General features: G+C 41.8%; 1 protein-coding gene across 7 annotated transcripts in view; it reads left to right on the top strand.

Moving 5' to 3' along the window:
• The first annotated feature begins 8,948 nt into the window (after positions 1-8,948).
• The window catches only part of atp11b (ATPase phospholipid transporting 11B (putative)), a 175,332-nt gene continuing 168,134 nt past the window's right edge, over positions 8,949-16,146 (top strand). For 4 of the 7 annotated variants that reach the window (XR_006313419.1, XR_006313420.1, XM_043702354.1 and 1 more), the window contains exon 1: positions 8,950-9,379. Coding sequence is in view for 4 of the 7 variants with exons in the window: in XM_043702354.1 (XP_043558289.1) it covers positions 9,353-9,379 (27 nt within the window). In the remaining 3 variants the exon portion in view is untranslated. Of the gene's footprint in view, positions 9,380-16,146 lie in introns of all 7 variants that reach the window. The other 3 variants (XR_006313418.1, XM_043702356.1, XM_043702355.1) reach the window with 1 other exon arrangement.

Here is a 16,146-nt window from a genome sequence, read left to right as displayed (position 1 = left end):
CTGCGATTCCACTTTCAAGGAGCTATGAACCTGCATTCCAAGGTCTCTTTGTTCAGCAACACTCCCTAGGACCTTACCATTAAGTGGATAAGTCCGACTAAGATTTGCTTTCCCAAAATGCAGCACCTCGCATTTATCTGAATTAAACTCCATCTGCCACCTCTCAGCCCATTGGCCCATCTGATCAAGATTCTGTTGTAATCTGAGGTAACCTTCTTTGCTGTCCACTATACCTCAAATTTTGGTGTCATCTGCAAACTTACTAACTATACCTCCTATGTTCACATCCAAATCATTTATATAAATGATGAAAAGTAGTGGACCCAGCACCAATCCTTATGGCACACCACTGGTCACAGGCCCCCTGTCTGAAAAACAACCCTCCACCACCATCCTCTGTCTGCTACCTTTGAGCCATTTCTGTATCCAAATGGCTAGTTCTCCCTGTATTCTGTGAGATCTAACCTTGCTAACCAGTTTCCCATGGGAAACCTTGTCAAACGCCTTACTGAAGTCCATATAGATCACATCTACCGCTCTGCCCTCATCAATCCTCTTTGTTACTTGTGCAAAAAACTCAATCAAGTTTGTGAGACATGATTCCCATGTGCAAAGCCATGTTGACTATCTCGAATCAGGCCTTGCCTTTCCAAATACATGTATATCCTGTCCCTCAGGATTCCCTCCAACAACTTGCCCACCACTGGTGTCAGGCTCACTGATCTATAGTTCTCTGGCTTGTCTTTACTACCTTTCTTAGACAGTGGCATCACGTTAGCCAACCTCCTGTCTTCCAGCACCTCATCTGTGACTATCGATGATACAAATATCTCAGCAAGAGGCCCAGCAATCACTTCTCTAGCTTACCACAAAGTTCTAGGGTACACTTCATCAGGTCCTGGGGATTTATCCACCTTTATGCATTTCAAGACATCCAGTACTTCCTCCTCTGTAATATCGACATTTTGCAAGGTGTCACCATCTATTTCCTTACATTCTATATCTTCCATATCCTCTTCCACAGTAAATACTGATGCAAAATACTCGTTCAGTATCTCCCCCATTCTCAACGGCTCCACACAAAGGCCGCCTTGCTGATCTTTGAGTGGCCCTATTCTCTCCTTAGTTACCCCTTTGTCCTTAATGCATTTGTAAAACCCTTTGGATTCTCCTTAATTCTATTTGCCAAAGCTATCTCATGTCCCCATTTTGCCCTCCTGATTTCCCTCTTAACGATACTCCGACTGCCTTTATACTCTTCTAAGGATTCACTCAATCTATCCTGTCTATACCTGACATTTGTTTCCTTCTTTTTCTTAACCAAACCCCCAATTTCTTTAGTTATCCAGCATTCCCTATACTGTACCTATCAGCCTTTCCTTTCACTGGACTCTCGTTATCTTATTTCTGAAGGCTTCCCATTTTCCAGCTGTCCCTTTACCTGTGAACAACTGCCCCCAATCAGCTTTTGAAAGTTTTTGTCTAATACCGTCAAAATTGGCCTTTCTCCAATTTAGAATTTCAACTTTAAAATCTGATCTATCCTTTCCCATCACTATTGTAAATCTAATAGAATTATGGTTGCTGGCCCCAAAGTGCTCCCCCATTACACCTTAGTCAACTGCCCTGCCTTATTTCCCAAGAGTAGGTCAAGTTTTGCACCTTCTCTAGTAGGTACATCCACATACTGAATCAGATAATTTTCTTATACACAATTAACAAATTTCTCTCCAACTAAAACCTTAACATATGGCAGTCCCAGTCTATGTTTGGAAAGTTAAAATCCCCTACCATAATCACCCTATTATTCTTACAGATAACTGAGATCTCCTTACAAGTTTGTTTCTCAATTTCCCAATAAGGTGATCATCCCTTTCTTATTTCTCAGTTCCACCGAAATAACTTCCCTGGATGAATTTCTGGGAATATCCTCCCTCAGTACAGCTGTAATGCTATCCCTTATCAAAAATGCCACCTCCCCTACTCCTCTCTTGCCTCCCTTTCTATCCTTCCTGTATCATTTGTATTCTGGAACATTAAGCTGCCAGTCCTGTCCATCCCTGAACCATTTCAGTAATTGGTATGATATCCCAGTCCCATGCTCCTAACTATGCCCTGAGGTCATCTGCCTTCCCTGTCAGGCCCCTTGCACTGAAATAAATGCAGTTTATTTTATCAGTCCGACATTGCTCTCTGCTTTGTTCCTGCCTGCCCTGACTGTTTGACTCATTTCTGTTCTCAACTGTACCAGTCTCAGATTGACCTCTTCCCTCACTATCTCCCTGGTTCCTACCGCACCCCCCCCCCCCTCCCCATACATAACAAAAGACATTGTTGACAAGAAAAACAGAGAACAAGAGAACAAGACTAAAAAGTCGCATTTACCAATAGATCAAAAAGTGTTGGCAAGGAATTACACTGGTGAGAAATCGGTACTGACCATCATCATACTGGACCGATATCTTACACCATACAGACAAATGAGACAATGTAGCAGAGAGAAGATATGTAGTTCAATCTTGGCAATCAGAATGAATGCACCAGAGATACCATTAATTGAAGATTCACAAAGAACTCAGTTAAATAGAGATCTGGACATACCCGAGGACACTGGAGCATCTGAGGAAAGTGGTATCTTGTGGAGAATATCAAGACATTGTGCGAACATCTGAACAGTCAATCATCTCATTAAAAGACACAATAGCTGATGTACCTGGTATACCTAAAACACCAGAGGTTAAAGCCAATGAGAAAACCTAACAGACATCTGAGGTATGCCGACAGCCACACAGGAATCAACGTTCTCTGGAGCGTCATTCCTACTGATTGTTGTATATTTATTTGTAAATATTTTCATTGCAGGAACCTCTGATGTAAAGTTGGAGGAATGTTGCATTTTTGTATAATTTTTAAAAATCCACTTAGAGGGCATCACTGGTTCGGTCAGCATTTATTGTCCTTCCCTACACTGGAAGGGAAGGACAATAGTCAGAGCAGGTAAGGATGGTAGTTTTCCCTAAAGGACATTGGTGAACCAGATGTGGGGTTTTTTTATCCACCCAACAAACAATTCATCATTTAATTCTAAATTCCTAATTTTTAAATCAAATTCAAATTCCACCTTCTGCTGTGGCAGGATTCAAACCAGAATTCCCAGGACATGATCTAGGTCTCTCGATTAATAGACCAGTGATAACACCTCTCCTGCAAAACTATGGTGTACTGTCACTTTGAGTCTGATCATGTGACAACATGACATCATCAGTCATCGTGGCAGGAAATATTAGTCTGACCTTGCCACCTGTGGAGAAACAACTTCTTTATAAAGCTCTTGCCTTAATACTTCAGCCATAAATCCAGGAATGTGATTTCTAGAAATTAAGCTTAAGCCAAGCCAACATTATTTTTAAAGAATAATGTTCTAACATCCTTATAGTGACCCCTTTTGAGCAAGGTACAGTTCAAGTATCTCTTCAGCGTTCTATACAAACTATTTCCCTAATCCTTGAAACATTAACAAAGCTTCTTAAGAACACTGATGAGTAAAGGAAACCTCCTGCTGAGCGGTCTAGTCAATGGAAACGCATCTTTAAAAAAATCAATCGTCTGTTCAAAGATGCCTTCGTAGATGGACTTCCTTCACTGTAGCAATGTTTGGCATCAGTTTGAATGTTTCACATGGAGATCATTAACCACATGAGGGCGTCCTTTGCCACACACAGGCCAGTTCCAGAGATGGGGTAGTGATTTTGAGGAAACTGTGAGTTATGTAGAATGTAAGTGTTGTGACAGCACCCTGCACAACAGGCACACACCTGCAGGAAATGCTACCTGTGGTCATAAATGAGCTAGACATTGATGAAGTGAAATCTTTTCTGTTCAGGAATCTAGCCAGATGATGCTACAGAGCTCTAAGTGCCATGTGTTCAGTCAATGAACCCCTGGACCTAAGGGAACCCAGGTGACATCTACAAATTCAATAGCTCAGGCCACTTCAATTTCTGAGCCCATGGTGAACCAGCCAAACTGTATTGCTTTCCTGTAAAGCATATTGGTGACCTTTCAAATGCACTGTGGGCTCCCAACTAGAAGATACCACACTGCATTCAAAGCTACAGCCCCCTGAGCTTCTTGTCTCTAGTTCTGTAATTTCAATTCTCCTCCTCCCCCTCTTTCTCAATAGTGCTATTACAGCTGCTGTGTTAAATTGATCAAATATGTGGTGTGGAAATAATGATCTGTGAAGAAATATCAGGAATGAGATGTAGATATTTTGAATCAACCTGTTAGAAATCTTATGGCATATATCTAGGACAAGTGGGGCCTTAACTTTGGCCTTCTGGACCCAAGTAGGAACACTACCACTGCACCACAACAAGATCCTCCAAATTATTGAGTGAACCTGCCACTATTGGAGTGTACTCCACAAAGACAAATATACTTGAGGTGAGGCTTGAACCTTCCCACAATCCCTAGCTTTTTAGGTGATTGTTGGGAGTAGGAGTTTTCTTTCTATTTAAGCTGTTGACATGTGTCATTATAACCTTTGGGGCCTTACCAGGCAGCTCATGTGTTTGTTAAAAGCCTGCAGCTACCTGTTGAGCTGCATACCTCACGACTGAGTGTTCCTCATCCTAATGGTGCCATGTGCAAGATATTTCTGCCTTTTATCTTAACATTGTTTTCCATGAATGTGACGATAAGCACAATCTGACTCTTGTTGCCATTCATTGTCCTCTGCAATACAGCCCTACAATCTTAAAATGTATTTCATGCATTTAACTTTAAAATGCACAGGCCAGTGAACTTTCCTGCTTGTTGAATTAGCAATGACTCCTTCCAGCAGCATCAGCACTGCTGGCGATTTTTTCGTGCCCTCCTTGTCAAAGGTTAATGAATTATGAGATATGGTTGAAGGTGCAATGGTATTTTTCACTTACTGTTTAGAGTGCCTTACTTGGGTGTATTTTGCTCTGCTGCAGGAACATGCAAACAGATCTGGGGAACCTCCCATTTGCACTGCGCATTTTCTGTGAAGCACCTTATTTTGAAAACCGATTCAAAGAAAAATGGTGGTTGTAAACACTTTCCTTCGCACCATTCACACTCTAACCTCTTCTTCTGGAACACATAACCCCTCATAACTGTGCATAGCCTTTTCCTCTCCAGTCCAAAGATGTGCAGGTTGGGTAGATTGGCCATGCTAAATTGCTCCATAGTGTTCATGGCATGTAGGTTAGGTGGATTAGTCGAGGGAATTGCAGGGTCACATGGATAGGGTAGGAGATGGATCTGAGAGGGATGCTCAGGAGACCAAAGGGTCAATGTGGACTCAATGGGCTGAATCACCGACTTCCATGCTTTTGGATTCTGTGATCTATGATCTTTCTCTAACATTCCCTCTGTTCTTTATCAGTCTTTTCACTATCACCCTGGATATTTCTCCCTTTCTGTGGATCACACTCTCAGGGAGCCTCTGGGTGGAGAGATAAATGGGAGGAGGGTAGGGCTGGGGAGAAGGTAGCCAAGAGGACCTGCATGTCCTCGGCAGAGTATCCGGGCGTCCTCCACCACTCTCTCACCACCAGCGCCTGAAGGAAGAACACCTCATCTTCCGCCTCAGAACACTTTAGCCCCAGGGCATCAATGTGGACTTCACCAGTTTCCTCATTTCCCTCCCCCCACCTTGCCCCAGTTCCAACCTTCCAGCTCAGCACCATCCTCATGACCTGTCTTACCTACCCATCTTCCTTCCCACCTATCCACTCCACCTTCGTCTCTGACCTATCACCTTCATCCCTACCTCCATCCACTTATTGTACTTTTGGCTACCTTCTCCCCAGCCCCACCCCCCCTCCCATTTGTCTCTCCACTCTGGAGGCTCCCTGCCTTCATTCCTGATGAAGGGCTTTTATCCGAAACATCGATATTCCTGCTCCTTGGATGCAGCCTGACCTGCTGTGCTTTTCCAGCACCACTCTAATCTAGACTCTGATCTCCAGCATCTGCAGTCTTCACTTTTGCCTTTAAATTCCATTCCCTACCTTTATAATTCCTCTTTTTCTGTTAAATTGATCTCCCTTTAGATTAGTCTCCAATCTAAGGTGATCCCCACTTGTTTCTCCCAGTCATGTTTGCTGGAATCAATAAGTGTGGCTGCCTTGCTGGTGCACCCTCATGGGCCTGGTCAACCTTCTCACCTCGCAACATAAGCTTTTAACTTCAAGAAGGCAGACTACATATCACAAAGACTTCTTATGAAGGCTTTATCCCTTAACACTGTAAGCATTTGTGCAATTAAACAGGTTGTTAATGAAGGAAGCAAGTCAGTGAAGAGCTTATACTAACCAGAGCTTGGAAGAAGAAGGCTACTTTGCTTCATTAGTTGGCTTTGTGAACGCAATTCCCTTTTTGGCTATCAAAATTATGCTGGTGACATAATTCCATTGGGCTGGAATGTTGTGAATATTTATTACATGATAATGAATGCAAAACAGATTCTTGACTCTGAACGTGTGGAAAACCAACTGTTTGGAAGGTTCTGAGAATTTAATTACAAAACTTTAAGTTGCCATCAGAAAATTGAACTTTTGTCTCGTGGACAATTAAGTTCCATCAGCTGCCCTTCTCAAAGTTCTGGGTGGCCCCACAAGATTCCACTCATTGCAATTTTATCATTAAGGAGGTGGTGTGTAAGGGTGGCCTCTTGTGACCTTTGTCTGTATTCATATATGAAACAAAAACCTGATTAAATTAGATCCTCTTTTACTTAAAAAAACAAATGCTGGAGATCACAGTGGATCAGGCAGCACCCATGGAGAAAGAGCAAGCTAACGTTTAGAATCTAGATGACTCTTCATCAGAGTTGAAGTGAAGTGTGGAGGGACTGCATTTATTCTATAGTCCTAGGGTGCTTGTGGACAAAAGATATTAGTAGTTTACATTAAATGAATGGAATGTGACACAGTGTCCTGCTTGTATGCTCTCATGTCTGTCCTCAGCACGCTGCCATGTTCCAGTGAAACACAGCACAAACTAGAGCAAGAACATCTCATCTTCAAACTAGGCACTTTACAGCATTCTGGACTTAATATTGAGTTCAACACCTTTAAATTGTGAACCATTTCCTTCCTGTCTTTAGCTTGTTGTCATGGAGATAGTGACAACTGCAGATGCTAGAGAAGTCAGAGTCGATAAAATGTGGCACTGCAAAACGTACAGCAGGTCAGGCAGTATCTCCAGAACCTGATGAAGGGTTAAGGCCAAAACATCTTGTTCCTCAGATGGTATCCTGACCTGCTGTGCTTTTTCCAGTGCCACATTTTATCAGCTCAGCCTGCTATCATGTTCTCCCTTCCTCCATCCCAATTACTGTCCTTTCAAGTCTGGCAGGAGACACACCATTGCTCTGCTATTCTCACATTCCGATTGCTTAATGTAAACTGCTAACATCTTTTCTCCACCAGCTCTGTACACCGATTATCACCCTCCCCCTGCTGAATGACAGCATAAATGCTGTCCTCTCCACACTTCAGTTCTGAAGAGTCATTTAGAATCAAAGCATTAACTTGCTGTCTCTCCATGGATGCTGTCTGACCCAGTGTGATTTGTTGTTTTCAAGACAGATTCCAGCAGGGTCTATTGCTTTTCATCATTTAATGATTTGGATGTAAACATAGGAGGTATAGTTACAAAGTTTGCAGATGACACCAAAATTGGAGTGGCAGATGGAGTTTAATTTAGATAAATGTGAGGTGCTGCATTTTGGAAAGGCAAATCAGAGCAGGGCTTATACATTGAACAAAGTGCAGGTTCATAATTCCTTGAAAGTGAAGTCGTAGGTAGTTAGGATAATGAAGAAGGTGTTTAGTACACTTTCCTTTATTGGTCAGAGCATTGAGTATAGGACTTGAAAGGTCATGTTGTGGCTGTACAGGACATTGGTTAGGCCACTTTTGGAAACTGTGTAATTCTGGTAATCCCTCCTATCGTAAGGATGTTATGAAACTTGAAAGGGTTCAGAAAAGATTTACAAGGATGTTGTCTGTGGAGGATTTGAGCTATATGGAGAGGCTGAATAGGCTGGGGCTGTTTTCCCTGGAGCGTCATAGGCTGAGAGGTGGCCTTATAGAGGTTTATAAATTCATGAGGGGCATGGATAGGGTAAATAGACAAAGTCTTTTCCCTGGGGTTGGAGAGTCCAGAACTAGAGGGCATTGGTTTAGGGTGACAGGGAAAAATTTAAAAGGGATCTCAAGGGCAACATTTTCACACAGAGGGTGGTGTGTGTATGGAATGAGGTGCTAGAGGAAGTGGTGGAGGCTGATACAATGACAACATTTAAAAAGCATCCGGATGGGTATATGAATAGGAAAGTTTAGAGGGATATGGGCCAAGTGGTGGCAAATCAGACTAGATTGGGTTATGATTCGGAGATGCCGGTGTTGGACTGGGGTGTACAAAGTTAAAAATCACACAACACCAGGTTATAGTCCAACAGGTTTCATTGGAAGCACACTAGCTTTCAGAGTGACAATCACCTGATGAAGGAGCGTCGCTCCGAAAGCTAGTGTGCTTCCAATTAAGCCTGTTGGACTATAACCTGGTGTTGTGTGATTTTTAACTTAGATTGGGTTAGGATATCTGGTCGGTATGGATGAGTTGGATCGAATGGTCTGTTTCCATGCTGTACATCTCTATGACTATTTGCAGTAATTTGTCTCTCTTTTACTTAACTCTATGCCATCTTTAAGATACTCCTTAAAACCTACCTCTTGGACCTAGCTTTTGGTTATCTGAGCCCTTTGTCTCACCTTGGGGAAATTGTTTTCAAAGGTCTCGACGGCGCTTATGTAAATGTAAGGTTTGTTAGGTATCCGTTTCCATGACAAAGATCACCCCTCCCCCGCCCACAAAAAGAAAACCCTAGCCGGAAGTGAGATAACATCTTGGCGATGTTACTTCCGGTACCGTGTGAGCTAATGATGTGGATGATGCCGGCCCGGGACCGAGCTACTATCGACTGACTCCCAGGGACCGAGGCCCGGGACTGAGCTACTACCGACTGACTCCCGGGGACCGAGGCCCGGGACTGAGCTACTACCGACTGACTCCCGGGGACCGAGCTACTACCGACTGATTCCCGGGGACCGAGGCCCGGGACTGAGCTACTACCGACTGACTCCCGGGGACCGAGGCCCGGGACTGAGCTACTACCGACTGACTCCCGGGAACTGAGCCCGGCGTTAAATCCTCGCCGGGTCCCGGGGACCGAGCGGGGTGGACATTATCAGCCCAGAGAGAAAGAGAGAGAGCTGCACTTTGGTCGAGGTGGCAGCCTTACCGGAGCGCCATGATCCGCTGGATACGGCAGCAGCTGGTAAGTCGGATGCCGCTTGTGGAGGGTTTATCTGCGGACGCTGTGTGTGTGTGTAGCTGGGTCGCGGGCCCGAGAGTTGGTAAAACAAGCTGCTTGTCAGCTGGCGGCTGGGACTGGAATGGCTTCATGTTAGATTTTGCTGTTCTGGTTTTGAATTCTTGGTGATGGATAAAACAAAACGTTTTATAACTAGGGAAGGAAATATATCTCTACCTACTCAAGTCTGAAGTTTCAGGGACTTGATGAAGGCTTCCACTCTTACAGCTTAACTGTCAGCACCAGTTCCTTGGTCCGAAACTGAGATTTAAAAAAAAATAAATTAGCTGGGAAAAGGAGCCTTTCACGGAGCTATTGGTTTCGTTTCAGAAGTTTGTTTTTGGTGTCTTGAATATCAGTTAGTAAGTTGTTGTAATCCTTTTTGTGGTTTGTCACTCAGCACTACATAACTGCTGTCATTTCAATTCGGCACTGAAATATACCAAAACCGCGCCCAGCAGAGGTGGAATGATCGTGCACGTAATCTTAAGTGATTCACTCATGGATAAACTTTAATCGAAATGTCAGTTGTAACTTTGCAAGTAGGAGGATCTTGCATCTTTTCATGAAGTCCAAAATAAACTTCCCAACCAATTATTTTTAAAGGCATGTCAATATACAAAACACATCGCGATGATGAACTAAACAGCATAAGCCATTCGGCCCGTCGATTAGATTCAACTATTCCATTAGATCACGACTGTTTTTATATTTACTTTGTCTTTATTTGCCTAACTTTGTTTCATGTCATTACTATTTTCACCTAAGTTTTAAAATTATTAATTGACCAAACTCAACAGTTTGTTTTAAGGGGAATTATACACTACAACTATCCTTTGTGCTTCCTGACATCATCCCTAAATGTTTATTTTAAGATCTTCCTTTTCTGTTCTGGATTCTTACCAAAGGCACAGTTTATTCTCTCGTCCTCATTAAACTTTTAAACATCTTAAACATTTCTGATCATCCATAAATTCCCCAAGTGTAAAGAAATAAATTATGAGCACAGCTATGACTGTATCTGTTTTAACCCAGATATCGTTCTTGTTAATGTGAGAAATGACGAATAAAACAATTATACTGTGGATGCTGGAAACCTGAAACAAACAAAATGCTGGCAAAACTCAGGTCTGGCAGCACCTGTGTAGAGAGAAATAATTAACATTGAGTTCAGTATAACAATTTTTCCAGAATTGAAAATGAATGATTGATTCTATTTATGTATTTATTTATTTATTTATTTATACAATTATCTGAACTATGGGTTATTCAGGATAGCTCTTCAAAGAAAAGTGAAGTTACACCATTTCGATAGGCTGGTAGAATCTTGCATTAAACAACAGTTCAAAAATCACTACTACTGATCATGTAGTAAGGCTTCACTATACCACCAAAGCAACAACTTTAATTATGTGTTCATTTGGCTGGAGTGGGGCTCGACTCCATGACCTAAGTTAAAGTCCTAGCACCACTAAGTTTGATATTTTCTGTGATAGTATACTGTTAACTTTAGTCTTTCAGAAATGTATTGTTAGTACAACACACAATATTTAGTAATACTTGCAGGAAAATTGAACTCCTTTTGCGCCTACCAAGGAGCTCCACAATATCATAATAGACAATAGGTGCAGGAATAGGCCATTCTGCCCTTCGAGTCTGCACCACATTCAATATGATCATGGCTGATCATCATTAATCAGTATCCTGTTCCTGCCTTATCTCCATAACCCTTGATTCCACTATCCTTGAAATCATCAAAAGTGCACAGCAATAAAGGAGGACATATTAGGATGCATGATTACAAGCTTGGTTAAAGAAGCAGTTTTTGAGGAGAAAGTGAGGTCTGTAGATGCTGGAGATCAGAGCTGAAAATGTGTTGCTGGAAAAGCGCAGCAGGTCAGGCAGCATCCAGGGAACAGGAGAATCGACGTTTCTCCTGTTCCCTGGATGCTGCGCTTTTCCAGCAACACATTTTCAGCTAAAGAAGCAGTTTACAAAATGAGTCAAAACGGCATAAAAATTTAGAGAAGGAATTTGTGCTTAAGAGTGTTAATTGCTGAAGATGCAGTCGATCATGGTGGCATGAAGGAAGTGATAAGGAAGATTGTAAAGGGATGGCGTAATCTACTGAACTAAAAGGGGATTTGAGTGTACAGATGCCGTTCTTAAACTCAGTGCATTGGTAGATAGGCTGATTATAAGTCAGCATGCAGGAGTCTGATGACTGAGTGGAACTTTTGTGTGGCTTAGGAATTGAGCAGTCAACTTTGTGTGGCTCTCACTTTTAAAGTGACAAATGGTCAATCTGTTTTAATGAGGTGGAGGTGCTGATGTTGGACTGGGGCTGACAATATTAAAAATCTCATACCAGGTTATAGTCCAACAGGTTTATTTGGAAGTCCAAGCTTTCAGAGCGCTGTTCTTTCATCAGGTAGCAGACTGTTGCACAAGCGAGGATGGAAATGAGTGATGTTATGGGGGTCCTCTTCATTATGGAGAGAATTTTGGATTGACCGTTTATAGTGAATGACGCTAAGTTGTGAACCAAGAACAAGGCTTTAGAGAATCGGTCAAACCACATGACAAGCAATGAAAAGAGGGGTCGGTAAAGTGTGGAGCTGGAAAAGGTACAGCAGGTGGTACAGCATCACAGGAGCAGGGGAGTTGATGTTTCAGGTCAGAACCTTTCATCAGGACTGGGGGAGAGGGAAGGGAGCTGAGAAAGCAATGAAAAGATCAAATGGTGTAGTAGTTAAATATAACAGGATGTTATCTCTGTGCTTGTGGAGTCTGACATCAGTGTTGAGCAAAAAATGTTATCGGTTTAACAATAGCCCAAGGCTAAACTTAGATCAAGATTGGGTAGTCTATTTGCCTCGATATACGATTAAATATGCAAAATACAGGAGCTAAATTTATATACTTTCAAAGACTTCGTGACAAGATTTAACATCTCTGGATAGGTTGTTTGAGAGGATCCTGAGGGACAGGATTTACATGTATTTAGAAAGGCATTGACTGTATGGAAAATAGTGTCCCATTAAGTTGATTGAAATTTTTGAAGAAGTGACAAAAGGTTGATGAAGGCAGAATTGTAAATGTTGTCAAATGCCTTGCTCAAGTCCAGATAGACAACGTTCTGTACGGTAGATTGGTTAGATCACACAATCTAGGGCAAGCTAGCCATTTGGATACAAGATTGGCTTGACAGTCGGAGGCAGAAGGTGGGTGGAAGTTTGTTTTTGGACTGGAGGCCTGTAACCAGTGGTGTGCTGAAAGGATCGGTGCTGGGTCCATTGCTTTTTGTCGTTTCTATAAAATGATTTGGATGTGAATATGAGGAATGATTAGTAAGTATGCAGGTGACCCCAAAATAGGTGGTGTAGTGTACAGTGAAGAAGGTTATGAGTACAACAGTACCTTGATCAGAAGGGCTGAGGATGGCGGATGGATTTTAATTTTGATAAATGTCAGGTTTTGCATTTGGTAAGGCAAATCAGGGCAGGACTCACTTCACGGTAGGGTCCTGAGTAGTGTTGCCAAGCAAAGAGACCTTGGAGTACGGATGCATAGTTCCTTGAAAGTGGAGTCACAGGTAGACAGTGTGGTGAAAATGTTTAGTACACTTGCCTTTATTGGTCAGTATAGGAGTTGGGATGTCATGTTGCAGCTGTATGGACATTGAGACCACTTTTGGAATACTGCGTTCAAGTCTGGTCTCCCTTAACAATCTGATGGAGCAGCGCTCCAAAACCTTGTGCTTCCAAATAAACCTGTTGGACTATAACTTGGTAATGTGTGATTTTTAATGTTCTGAAACTTGAAAGGGTTCCAAGAAGATTTACAAGGATGTTGCTGGATTTGGAGAGTTTCAGCTATAGGGACAGGCTGAATAATCTGGGGTCATTTTCCCTGGGGTGTGGGAGGTTGAAGGGATACCTTGGAGGTTTATAAAATCATGATGGACACAGATAAGCCAAGGTCTTTTCCCATGGTAGGGGAGTCCAAAACTAGCTAGTATAGGTTTAAGGTGAGAGGGGAAAGATTTGAAAGGGACCTAAGAGGCACCTTTTTCATGTAGAGGGTATTGCATGTATAAAATGAGCTGCGAGAGAAAGAGGTGGAGGCTGGCACAGTTACACCATTTAAAAGGTATCTGGATGAGTATGAATAGGAAGGGTTCACTTTCTTGCTGCTCCCAACATATGGGAAGCAAATTTCATGGCCATTACCTTGTGTAAAAAGAACTTCTGTATCCAATAGTCCTTGCCCCATTAGCTAATGAACAGTTTTTTTATCTAAACCTATACATTTATCAGACCTCCCCTCTATCGTATTTTCTGCAAGGAGGAAAAACCCAAACTTCTCCAACCTAACTTTGTAGATAAATTGTCTCTTTCCTGGAATCATTCTTTTTAATCTCCTCTATGTACACTCAGGGCCCTCCATCCTTATGAGGCCCAAACCTGAGTACAGTACTCTAATTGTCTCTAGTCCCACCTGCCAGCACCCCGCCCATATCCCTCTAAACCCTTCCTATCCAGATGACTTTTAAATGTTGCAACTTTACTAGCTTCCACCATTTCCTCTGGCAGCTCATTCCATATACGTACCACCCTTTGCTTGAAAAAGTTGCCCTTAGTTCTGGACTTCCCCCAGCCCAGGGAAAAGACTTTGTCTATTTATCTTATCCATGCCCCTCATGATTTTATAAACCTCTATAAGGTCACCCCTCAATGTCCGCTTCAGGGAAAATAGCCCCAGCCTATTCAGCTTCTCCCTATAGCTCAAATCCTCCAACCCTGGCAACATCCTTGTAACTCTTTTCTGAACCCTTTCATGTTTCACAACATCTTTCCAATAGGAAGGAGACCAGAATTGCATGCAGTATTCCAAAAGTGGACTTAAAGAAATGTTTCTTAAGTAAAATGTAGCTCAAGTCATTGAGCACAGAAACAGACCCTTAACTCATCCGTGTTGACCAATTTTACAAAACTAAACTACTTGCTATAGTACTTATTCCATCCTATATTAATAATGCTGACCCATGTGGGATCATGTTGAAATAACGACTGGAATCGGTGAGTGGCAAAATTAGCCTCTTTTATTCAGCAATCGCAGCACAAGTTCGAGGCAGCAATAGAATCCTGAAATACAGTTCTTACAATGCCCCTTTATACACTTCTTACTTATAGTAATATTTCATTACAACTGTTACTTTTTAAAAAATCAATAGTACACAAAGGTTTGAAGGGCTTCTGTCCTGGGAGACAGGAGATGGGTTAAACGTGCTGAATGCTGGCTGCTACCTCTAATGGGATTAAGAGTGTCTATCTGGTCTGCTTGCATAATTAGATGTTAGTGCTTTTTATCTTTTAGTAATTGTTAGTAAAAATACTAGGCCTATATGCTCCAAATAAGTTAAAAATCACGCAACAGGTTATAGTCCAACAGGTTTAATTGGAAGCACACTAGCTTTCGGAGCGTCGCTCCTTCATTAGGTGGTAGCCACCTGATGAAGGAGCGACGCTCCGAAAGCTAGTGTGCTTCCATTAAACCTGTTGGACTATAACCTGGTGTTGTGATTTTTTTAACTTTTTACACCCCAGTCCAACTCCGGTATCTCCAAATCATGACTAAATAAGTTAGACATAGTACCTGTATTTAATAAAAGAGTAAAGGATATTAAACTGAATACTGCAGCTGGGTTGTGAGATTTATTTGCTATTTGCCAGTATGAGTTTCATACATTCATTCATGCAATTTCATGGAAGCACTGTTTTGTCAGTTAGTTCCTTAAAGGGATAATGGTGCTGTTAAAAGGTATTTAAAAGGTAGTTACTAATTGGGTTAAAAAATCTCAACACCTGGTTATAGTCCAACAGGATTATTTGGAAGTACTCGCTTTCTGAGCACTGCACCTTCAGGTGATTGTGGAGAATAAGATTGTAAGGCACAGAATTTATAGAGAAAGTTTACGTGTGATGTAACTGAGATTGTTTATTAAGTCTCTCATCTTTTAGAATGACTATGTATAATTTTCAATGTATAATTTCAGTTACATCACACTGTAAACTTTCTCTATACATTCTGTGTCTTATAATCTTCTTCTTCACAATCACCTGATGAAGAAGCAGCACTCAGAAAGCTAGTGTTTCCACATAAACCTGTTGGACTATAACCTGGTGTTGTGATTTTTAACTTTGTACGCCCCATTCCAACACCGGCGTCTCCAAATCATTACTAATTGGGGAATCTGTTCAGGTCCAGGAGATGGTTGGTAAGGGCTGATTTAATGTTAAAATATTTCAGGGAGACTTGATCGGGATGGTATTGTTATGTATGCTACAGCTATTCAGTGGTAAACACTGCTTGTAGGAAGGGCTGAAAGGATATGAAAATGCAGTAAAATATAGCGAGTTTGAGTGTGAATTAATAAAGGTAACCTAAAACACACGATCTCTTCACATAATATCTCTCACCTGTCACCTTTTCCTTTCTACCTATTATTTTCCTGAATATTTAATACCCAGCTTTGAACTGTGTAGCCATGTATCCTTAATTACTGTAACATCGTAGCCATTTACCTATATTTGTACCATTAATTCATTTATTCTGTTTAGAATCCAGTTATTGCACAGTCAAGAGCCATTAATTTTGATTTTTAGTAGTTTTTTTCCCCATTTGACACTAATTACTTCTGATTTTCTATGTTTGAAGTCTGTCCAGTC

Source organism: Chiloscyllium plagiosum, chromosome 13 (genome assembly GCF_004010195.1).
Source record: "Chiloscyllium plagiosum isolate BGI_BamShark_2017 chromosome 13, ASM401019v2, whole genome shotgun sequence".
NCBI lineage: Eukaryota > Metazoa > Chordata > Chondrichthyes > Orectolobiformes > Hemiscylliidae > Chiloscyllium > Chiloscyllium plagiosum.
This window is presented reverse-complemented; position numbering and strand designations above follow the sequence as displayed.